The sequence below is a fragment of the Onychostruthus taczanowskii genome, unplaced genomic scaffold, assembly GCF_017590055.1.
Source record: "Onychostruthus taczanowskii isolate IOZ18803 unplaced genomic scaffold, ASM1759005v1 scaffold15, whole genome shotgun sequence".
NCBI classification, from domain to species: Eukaryota; Metazoa; Chordata; class Aves; order Passeriformes; family Passeridae; genus Onychostruthus; species Onychostruthus taczanowskii.
In genome coordinates this window covers 11,894,822-11,905,262 of record NW_024498685.1, presented here as the reverse complement: position 1 = coordinate 11,905,262, position 10,441 = coordinate 11,894,822, and the positions used below count along the sequence as shown (strand labels likewise).

Sequence of the window (10,441 nt, the reverse complement as noted above, 5' to 3'; positions counted from 1 at the left end):
ATGTTTAATGTATCATTTATAGTTTTAAACACATTCTTCGTTGTGACAGGACAAAAAGTCATGATCAAACGGCAAGTCCTAGCTCAGAGCTCTTCACCAGTCATCATCTCTCCCAACAATTCAGTGCCTTCAGTGCATGTGTCTGCAGCCAGGAAAACCAGCACAAAGTCATTTTGCCCGGAGGCTTTTAAGCAGTTACCCCACACAAACGAAAATTAAACTGAGGAATTGCTCAGGTTTACACTTCTGAAGACAAAGCAGCCCATGAAATTCCCTCAGAGATGAACTCAGCTAACCAGGTTCTGTCAGCTGGCATTTTGAGGTGCTCCATGGTCAACTGTTAAGAGCCACTTCAAAGACACACAACATACCTGGGAAAAGAACACAAAATGCCAGGAATAATGAGCAGAGAAAAGAAACCCTGTAGTTTCTCCAGTTGCCCAAGACTGGAGGTGAGAATAAGGGGCATAATAAACAGAAATGAAGCATAGAAGCTGGTGGTTTGACCTCTTTTTCCATGGCTGCCATGCAGCAGCCCTTTCTGTACTTTTACCAGGTCAAAGGGAGCACACCTGCTGATAACAGTCATTTGTTTCATCAGTTACAGGTTACTTCATTCCATGATTTTGCAAGAGGACCTGATACTGGCAGTCTGAAATCCACGTGCCTGTTCTAAAAGGTGAAAATTCAGTTTAGCCGAGCAATAAATTCAACTAACGCACCCTTCCTCCTTTGCTAGCTCTCCTGAAATACGCTAACCTATCAAAAATTTACAGCTGTACAACAGGCACAGTGCACCTCTACAGGGCAGGGAGCAGAGAAATGCAAGAGCTGTGTGACAAGGACCACTCCAACAGAGTTTATGTGGAGCTGGCAGTCGGCGTTTGACGGAATCTGGTGAGGCACATTTCCCAGATTGAGCACGTACCCCGCCCAGATGCACAGATGGTATTTGTGGGAGCAAAGGAAAATAAAATATAGGTTTAAAATAAATGCAAGAGAAACACAGAATAATATTGAATCACTCTAGGTATTTCTAAGGGTTTCCAGTTATCTTTTCTACTTCTCAGCACATACGAGTGTATGTTCTGGGCTTTGCAACCACTGAGCAAATGGAAGGGATTTGAAACCAGTTTTGTTTCAAATATAAGATCACAAAATTAAAGACGGTCTCCAGGAATGAGATTTTTGTACAGAAGCTTGATGCAAAAGGAGCTGAAAATGCTGCTCCTGCATATGCCTGGCATTGACAACCAGGCTTGTCTGAAGAGCCTTTTCCATGCTGAAGGAGAGGACTTGCTCTGCTGCTGAATTTCAAACAGGGCCCTTGCACAGTGGCTGCATTCCCCTTGTTTGACATGGATGCAAAGACACACAGCTGGGAGGAAGAGCAAGCCATGAAGTAGTGAGGAAATAGAGTTTGTGATGCTGTTATGATGATATTAGGAAGCCAGAGTAGCCACAGACTGATGAGAGCTGGCAGGCTGACTGTGACCAGGACTGGTTTGGGACACAGCTCCAGGCTGCAGCCTTGCTCCTTCACCCTCCATCACTGCTCCTTCTCAAACCAGAAGAGCTGCTGTTACAATACCATCCAAGGTAGCTGCTCTCAAGATCCCATAAAACCTAGCAGAGGAAGAAGGAAGGGGAGGAAAACAGCACAGGCTGGAAGTTGTGGAGAGAGGTGTGGGAAGAAACACAAAAGCCCATGTTTGCTGTTGGAGGCTCTGCTAACCCAGAGGTGCTGATGTGTGCTTACCCTGCCATGGCAGCAGTGGAAGCTCCCCAGTGTTCAACTTTTAATCATCATCTACTCTCATCCTCCTTCTAGAGGATCCAGTTCTTTGTTATTTTACTCATTAGTTAGATTTAACTTTTAGTAAATCAGTGTTAACTTCTTGATTTCAAGTTCCATCCTCTCTTCTTTAGTAGACAAGATTCAACACTACACTTAAATTGCAATAAAAACACTCTTTCTTTGGATTAAACCAGTCTCTGATTCTTCCCCATTCCTCCTGCCACCCTTCTGAGCTGCAGCCTAACACAACACTGCTCCAACCTCCATCTCACACCTGTGGGTAGGTAGGAAAGCCCTGCAGTGTTATTTCTTGCACTACTACAACTACTGCTCCCATGCAAAAGCAGAACAAAATCTTTGATACGTGGAAGCAGCAGTGAGAACTCTTCGTCTCCTCCCTGGAACATCCCTTAGGGACACAGCTTCTGGGGTAGGAAAGGAAACCAAACTTGCTCTGACTTCTGCCATTTGAAACTTCTCAATGACCAGCACACTGCATATAAAGACCTTTCTGGGTCACTTGAAATCTCCTGCTATTATTGAAGCCAGAGCTACTAACAAACCCCAAAATAACCAACCAAACAAAAAGAAGCCGAGGAAAAGTCTTTAAAGAATGTATTTCAAATTAACACATCATAGAAAAGATGTAAGCAAAGAGCAAAACTTCCCATCAGAAACACATTTATGACAGTATGACACACAAACTAATTCTGTATGTACATCTGGATTACTTGATAGCTACATTTGCAAGTGTCACTCATTTTATGCTGAATTTATTCAAAAATGAAAAAAAAATCCTCTTCAAGGGTCTACACTTGATCTAGTCACAAAACCTACATTTACAGGAACTCCAGCAAAAATAGTTACTTAAATTTTTTACCAGTGTCTCCAAACAGTATTTAGCACAAATACTTTCTCTTTTTAATCTACTCAACTGAAAGAAATGGAGCTGCAACGCTTTAGGTTTTTTAATCCCAAAGTGGATTATACAAACATTTTCATCAAAGATTTTTTTACAACAAGACTAGAATTACTGGTTATATCTTATTATTAAGGTAATCTTTCTTCAAAGAACTGTATGATTGGAATCTCTTACTGATACATAGTGACATGCTATTTGCTGGCTGCAGTGAGAAGAGTCAAAATGAAAACAAAAATACAAACAGGCTTTTTTTTTAATCTTGTCTTTATTGATTTAGACTTCAGAGCTACAGCCAAAAATAGTGCATCTGTAGAAAATTATCAAACACTCTATCAATACAGCATCATGGCATGTTTAGAATTGTAAGCACTTGAGAAATCGCAAGGGGAACATCCAATCTATTATTTGGCAGTGCAACACATGCACAGGGAATACAGGGAGAAGGATTCTTTTTCCTCCAAAAAAAGAAACACTTCTGAACAGGAACAAAAAGCCTTTGTTCAAAAGAAGAATTCCAGTTACCACGGAAGGCTCACTGGCTCACTCAAGACATGACCGTAGAGTGCTGGAAACTTTGTGTGGAATGTCGGAGGGGACACGGAAGCTACAGCTCTGCTACAGGAGCCACGCTGTCTTCAGGACTTTGTAGGCCATGGAGAAGGTCACTGAGTAGCCAACTGCCCAAGACAAACCTCTGCCAGGCTGGGGAAGAGGGATCAAGTATGCAAAAGTGTGGAGGATCCTAGCCCCTGTGAAGATCCTGAAGTGCAGCAGGGCTGTGGACAGCTCAGGGCCGCTCAGAGCATACAGCAGTCCAATGCCAACAAACGGGACAATATTCTCCAGGTCATTCAGGTGGCCTCTGGAGAAAGAAGCAAAGTTATTTTAAAGTGTTTTATTTTGTTGAGTAAATCACTTCAAGCCTCATTATTTTTCAGGACCTTTAGGGCATGCTACTATTCAACAACTCTTGGCTTCCCCTGAAGAGGGGACCTGATTCAGTGACTGAAACAATTTTGGCATGTTCACCTGACATCACTCTGGTTTCTCCTGCTGCACCCCACATTTTTAAGCTTCTGATCTTCTGCAAGAAAGGGTATTTTTTCCCCAGGATCTTGGTAACACTAAAGACTTACATGAGGTGTCTGAGTGCACCTAGCTGTGCAAGAATGCAAACTCAAGGAAGAAAATAGGTAGCTGTTTTTTTGGAGCCTCTCAATTAACATCAATTAACTGGAGGACTGTGACTGCAGCTATTCCAGTTCATGGCCTTAGATGGACTATTCTAATCCCATAAATCCAGTTTGTGGTGTCCATAAAGAAAATATGAAATATCCTACATAGGAACTGCTATGTTCATCAAATGTTCATGAAGTTCCATCATCTTGACGAAGGTTATTTTTGAACATCTAGCAGGTGTGACAGTTATGCTTTTCGTTCATTTTCTTCACTTTAAGCACTAAAATAGCTGAAAAAAGGTTTGAAATTCTGAAACCATAATTTACTAAAAATGTGTTGAGACTGAACTCATATATCCTGAAGTGTTCTTTCACACCCCTTCCTAAACCTTCCCAGCTCCCTTCACCTCTTTAGATAAATTACACTTCCAGCCTAATTTACTGATTGAAACAATATCTAAACCTTACTAATGATGGCAAATTTCAGAGCCAACTGGAATCAGGTCATGGCACTGTCTTGCAGCTGCTTTTAGAATATATTTATAATTACAAGGAAACATATCTCTCCAGATTTTTTATTCTCATTCCCCATAAAAGTATTCTGAAGAAAGTAATTTTTTTTCTTGAAAAAAAAAATCTTTTTTCCCCACAAACTGAACATGTTCCAATCACTTATACAAAAGAGAAGCCATGCTAAATTTATGTGGCATTATCTGTTGCCATGAAGCTTGCATAAGAAAATATATTAAACTTCCACTAAGAACCACAGTTGGGAGGAAAATATGGATGCTGCAATACCAACATAGTAACTGGAACCAAGCTTACTTACTAGGTCTGGGGATGTCTGAGAAACTCCAGAAAACTGGATTTGAAAATTTAGTGTTTTAAAAATCTATTCTGTGAAAATTACTGAGGTGGTTGTCATTTCTCTACCACAACAATTTGAGTTAAATGGTCATAAAGTTAGTCTTAACTTAACTGGCCTCTTACAATTTACAAAGAGAAAGGAATTACCCCTCAGCATAAAAGTTTCCACTTTTATGTAACACCCATGAAATTAAGCAACAGCTTCCCTGAACTACTCAGGGGCAGAAAAAGAAGAAGCAGAACACCTTCACAGCACACTTAGATTAGGCTCTTCTTTCTGAGATTTTAATCCACAAGAGGCAAATAGAAATATGTTTTGTGAAGCAAGAGCCATTATTTGCAAGGATGCAGTGTTCTTAAAACAGCACTGGTATATATTTCCAAGATCTTCCCTAATGGAGCTTTAAATGAGAAGAGTTCACTGACATTGAAGTTTTTGGTATAAAAATAAACTTAGCTTCATCGAGGAAGCATGGAAGGCATTCAATTAAAGCTTCCCTTGTTAGCATGGGTGTATCAAACAGCATCCCGAAATTTCAGATTTTGGAAACAGAAAATTTTGCCATGAGCTGCATCAACTTATGGTCATATTTTACAGTGTTCTCACCACTTTGCCCATGCAGACAGGACACTACAAGAGTCAGCTGTTATAACCAGACAGTGGCTTATTGTTTTTAGAATGCACACTGACCATTTGAACATGGAATGGTTTATTCATTAGTTTAAACTAATTAATGTATTAGATTGCTACATAAAGCACCACAAAACACACACAAGCTTGACAGAGAATGGGGTGAAATTAACTCCTTGATTTAATATTATTCTGTTATTTAAAGTAACTTTTTAAGGTTTCTGTGTGTTACCTGCGTACACGTTCAACATCTGGATCAGTCCTCAGGAATTTCTTAGCACTCTCCCCTTTTCCAAACGCTGCTGTATCTTCTGGGTTGACAAATGCCTGTTTCAAACACAAGCACACAAGTGACATTAGCAGCCAAAATGTTTTACCCAGTCAAGGCAGCTTGCTATAAAGGTCACTCTTTTTACCAATGCCTTAATAACCTCACTTAACTTAGCTGAAGTTAAAAGCACAGGGAATAACACAATGTTTGGTGCTTTCTTGAGCCCAGCCTGTACATTTGTGTGCTGACAAATTTATGCAATGCAGTTTATGCATTTAGATAAAGGCTTCTTGTGAGATGGACAAGCCTGCAGTAAAGCCAGCAGGCTGACAGAACATAGGCACCTACAAGGCAGAAGCTCTCAAGTCTCTTTTTCACCATTCCTGACAAATTATCTGAAAGTCCTTTTGGATCCCTTCCTTCTGCACAAGTCTACACAGCAATAAGACCCAACAGCCCTATTCCCATTCTCATTTATGACCAAGGAAGCATCTCCCTTTCCTCTTAGATACAAATTCTTACACTGACATGACCCATTATTACCTCAAAATACTGCAAGACACTACTTGAAAACAACTTTTGATTCAGGCATGCAGACTCAGTATACAGTTGATTTCTCCCTGCTGGCACATGTAGTAACATATGCATTCTGTGCACTGCTCAGGCTATGCAGATATAAGTCAAGAAAATATTTTTAGGAGAGCTACATGATTGATTTCCAAGGCAGTCTTGTTCCCTATTTGTGAAATATCCTCAGCCTCAGAATTCTAGAGGTGCGTTAACAGTATCACCAGCAACATTTTACATTCTCTTGCTTCACTTCTTTCCTGTTTTTCTCTTTCACTACCTTTTTAATATTTAATAGAAAATTAAAATTACTCTTTTTCCTGTTTGCAATATTACTAACACAATGAAACCAAGCCCTCCAAATTACTGAAGGCTCTACTGTCATCTGCATCCACCTGGAGCAGCTCAGCTGGGTTCTCCTGGAACAAGCAGGAACAAAAAGCAGCATTTCAGCAAAAGGACTGCACCAAAATCCTTGAAGCACAGACCATCCTGCAGAAGCAGATCTCACAAAACCAGCCAGATGAGGCCCACTCAGGGCTCTTTCAGCCCAGGACCAAGTGTTTCCTACAGAGGCCAAGAGAAGATGCCTAGAGAAGACCAAGATCAGGGCAAGCACAACACATCTCCCATGAGCACTTTCTTCTAAATTAAATGCAGCTTCTGCATTATATAGTAAACCTCAGTGGATCTTTCATATTTTTTTTCTAGCCTAAACATCAAACTACAGGTTTTCAAATATTTTCAAATGTTTTCAGATATTTTCATAACTGAAAATCCAATTTCAGCCTGCCTCTCACTTTAGAAAAACAATGATGTCTTTTCAGATAATGACCTACCCAGTAAAATAATTAGGGAATGCAAAAATCTTTTGAATTATTGGATGAAAGGGCTATAGATGAATAAAAATCTATCCCCTCTTCTAGTCCTTGGTTATTAATGTAATATGGCTCCATACCACACTTTTATTGCTTTATAAATTGGGTACCCTGGACATGAGATTTTGGCAGAACACAATAGAAATTACAGTTATGAAAAACTGAATTATTGGATGAAAGGGCTATAGATGAATAAAAATCTATCCCCTCTTCTAGTCCTTGGTTATTAATGTAATATGGCTTCATATCACACTTTTATTGCTTTATAAAAATTGGGTACTCTGGACATGAGATTTCTGCAGAAGACAATGGAAATTACAGTTATGAAAAACCCTTATTCAAAAATAACAGAAATGTTTTAGAAGAGTAGTGTAGGTCAAATGCAAGTACAGTTTAGTCTCATAATTATCTCGTAATTAGGTTAAAAACATCATCCAGTTGAGACCACCAAACTCAGAATCTCTCCAGAACAGGGAGGAGGAAGAAAATGAACAGCAGCAGTATTTGGAAGCTGAAAAGACACAGCTGTGATACCTCTGTATTTCCATAGAAATGTCAGTGTGTTCTCCCAGCCAGTATTTCCAAAAGATTACCTTCCTTGTCATCCTGAAGTATGCTGTTATCAGGCTCATCAGCATCATCTTTAGAAGAACAATGGCTGTGTAAGTAGCATAAGCCCGGAAGACTTCATTGTCAATTAACTGGGTCGATTTGGCCATTTCTCCCCTTCTCACTGACGACCTCTAAAAAAACATTAAAAGTTAGTTAAAGCTAACATAATTGCAACACAAAGTTCTGACAACAACACCGTGTTAACAGCCTTGTTTTTTAGCATCACTGCAATGACAGCATGATTTTGCCACCGTGGAAAGTTTCTTTTTAAGCAATTTTCTACCTTTTTTTTTTTTTCACAATAGCATAATATAATGCCTTAAGCTGATGAATTATAATATTTTGTTTCCATTATAAGTGCTTATTAAACTGTCAAAGTACAAACTACCAAAATATTTAATGTAATTGCAGAAACAATACTTAGTCACAGAAATTAGTACTCTTCTGAAATAACACAAGGATTTAGACCAATTTTAGACCAATTCATTTGAAATAGCAAATTTCCCTAAGCAGTTACCAGGACAGAAGGAGTATGTGACAATACAACGAACTATGAAATGTAAAGAGGAAAATTAGTATTGCCTACCCTTTTTTGTGTGTAAAATGACACAATTATAATTGCACTTCAGCTTTCAAACTAACCAGTATCTTCCTACCCAGCAATAACTTGTGATCAAACCGAGTTGAACATGCATTTTTCCCCTTTGAGACCTTGTTCTTAAAAATTGCTTTTAGCATGACTCACAGGCAAAGATTAAGTTGTAATGACAAAAAGGAGAGGACTATTTCTGCTTTTATCATGGGAGGTTTAAACTAATGAGGTCTCTTTCCAATGAGACTGTACCAAATCCACAATCCTATGGAGGCAGTTACCTTTTATCAACACCACAAAGTTAAGAGGTGCTGAGGAGTGAATGCAGAAAAAAAAAAAAGCACATCCCCGTGCACATTCAGTTTTTGCTCTGCACAGACTGAGGTTTTTGCCTCACCAAGTGCTTCAACCATGCATTTAGCGACTAGGAATCCATACAACTAGGATGTCTTAGCTTCCCTAGAGACCAAAAATAAATGAATTTTTTTTTTTTGTTACAGCCAACTCACCTCCTGTGATATAATTTTAACAATACTAATAAAAATGTTAATATTCACTCGATTACACTTTTAACAACCTCTCATCTCGCTTTCAGCACAGTCAGCTATTGCCAAACAAGGGGAACTTGATGAGCAAAGAGCAGTATGGAAGACTCGCTCTGAAGGCGTGTCCTCGGTGAGGAAGTGGGCAGGATGGAGGCAAGCAGCTGTTTGCTCAAAAAACACCAAAAATTAAAGGGGGCGGGGGAGTGAAAAAAAAAAAAAAAAAAAAAAAAAAAAAAAGCACAACCCCGTGCACATTCAATTTTTGCTCTGCACAGACTCAGGTTTTTGCCTCACCAAGTGCTTCAACCATGCATTTAGCGACTAGGAATCCATACAACTAGGATGTCTTAGCTTCCCTAGAGACCAAAAATAAATGAATTTTTTTTTTTTGTTACAGCCAACTCACCTCCTGTGATATAATTTTAACAATACTAATAAAAATGTTAATATTCACTCGATTACACTTTTAACAACCTCTCATCTCGCTTTCAGCACAGTCAGCTATTGCCAAACAAGGGGAACTTGATGAGCAAAGAGCAGTATGGAAGACTCGCTCTGAAGGCGTGTCCTCGGTGAGGAAGTGGGCAGGATGGAGGCAAGCAGCTGTTTGCTCAAAAAACAAAGCTCGCCTTGCCTGGACCTGCTGTGGTGATGGGATTCTGCTCCCTCTTCTCTCCTTGGGTCACTGGGCCCAGCACAGGGTCTTGGACCCTTTTCCCCTGGGAAATTAATTCCATGTAACTCTCCCTCCTCTCTCATTACAGTCCAGTTCTGAAGATAAACAGCGACTTGGCGAAGACTTTTCTCAGAAATGGACAGCAACTGCTCCCATTATTTTAACAACCTTGCTAACATGTTATAACAAGACTGTCCTACTACTCTTAACTTTGTATCACAGCAAAAAGCACACAGTGTTCCACACAACAAAAATAAAGTAAATCCACCGCGTCGGAGCTTTTCGCCCTAGACTATGCTGAAAATGCACCCAAGAATGATGCCAAGCCACTGGCATGGGACACTGTTCAGCAGCAACTTTCGGAGCCCCGCCACATTTATCCATTTATCCATCTCCCCTGGCTGTCCTCCGAGCTCCCAGAATGCCCGGGACCTGCCTTCAGCACAAAATGGAAGGGCACCGAAAAACCTGGGATTTCGGCGCCAGCGGAAACTGCAAAAACAAACCCCAAGTACGCAAACAGCACGGGGTGTTAAGGGATATGCTCATTACGGTTACAAACAGCCTGATGTACGTGGGTAATAATAATAATAATGGTAATATTAATGGTATGTCTCCGCTCGGAGCAGCGGCCAGGCTCAGACCCTCCCGCCGCCATTCCCACGCGTGTCCCGGGGCCGCGGGCAGCCACGGGCCCACCCGGGCCATTTGTCTGTGCGTGTTTCAACCGCGACTTCTCCAAGTCTCGCCGCAGGCTCCGCTCCCAATCCAGCTGCAGATTCCGGATTCCCGGCCCGGCCCCGCGGCCGATGCCGCCTCCCCGGCTCGCCCCGCGGCCCCTCACGCAGCGCTCCCCGCACCCGCGGCGGGTTCGGCTCCCGGGCCCCGCCGCCCCCGCGCAGCG

The 10,441-nt window shown here is 41.0% G+C and overlaps 1 protein-coding gene across 1 annotated transcript; it reads right to left on the bottom strand.

Annotated features, from left to right (window-relative positions):
* Nucleotides 1-2,966: 2,966 nt before the first annotated feature.
* On the bottom strand, nt 2,967-7,862 carry MGST1 (microsomal glutathione S-transferase 1). The gene is made up of 3 exons (XM_041398842.1): nt 7,706-7,862; nt 5,629-5,723; nt 2,967-3,582 (listed from the first exon to the last, which is right to left on the bottom strand). The coding sequence occupies exons 1-3, from the start codon at nt 7,829-7,831 to the stop codon at nt 3,336-3,338; spliced, it is 468 nt and encodes a 155-aa protein (XP_041254776.1). The 5' UTR covers nt 7,832-7,862; the 3' UTR covers nt 2,967-3,335.
* Between the last annotated feature and the right edge of the window lie 2,579 nt (nt 7,863-10,441).

What these genes read in the sequence shown, in the direction of transcription:
- MGST1 (XM_041398842.1), bottom strand. Translation starts at nt 7,831, where the DNA reads ATGGCCAAATCGACCCAGTTAATTGACAATGAAGTCTTCCGGGCTTAT. An exon ending in ACTTCAGGATGACAAGGAAG is followed by an intron (nt 5,724 to 7,705) that starts GTAATCTTTTGG and finishes TGTTTGAAACAG; the next exon opens with GCATTTGTCAACCCAGAAGA. An exon ending in GATGTTGAACGTGTACGCAG is followed by an intron (nt 3,583 to 5,628) that starts GTAACACACAGA and finishes TTCTTTCTCCAG; the next exon opens with AGGCCACCTGAATGACCTGG.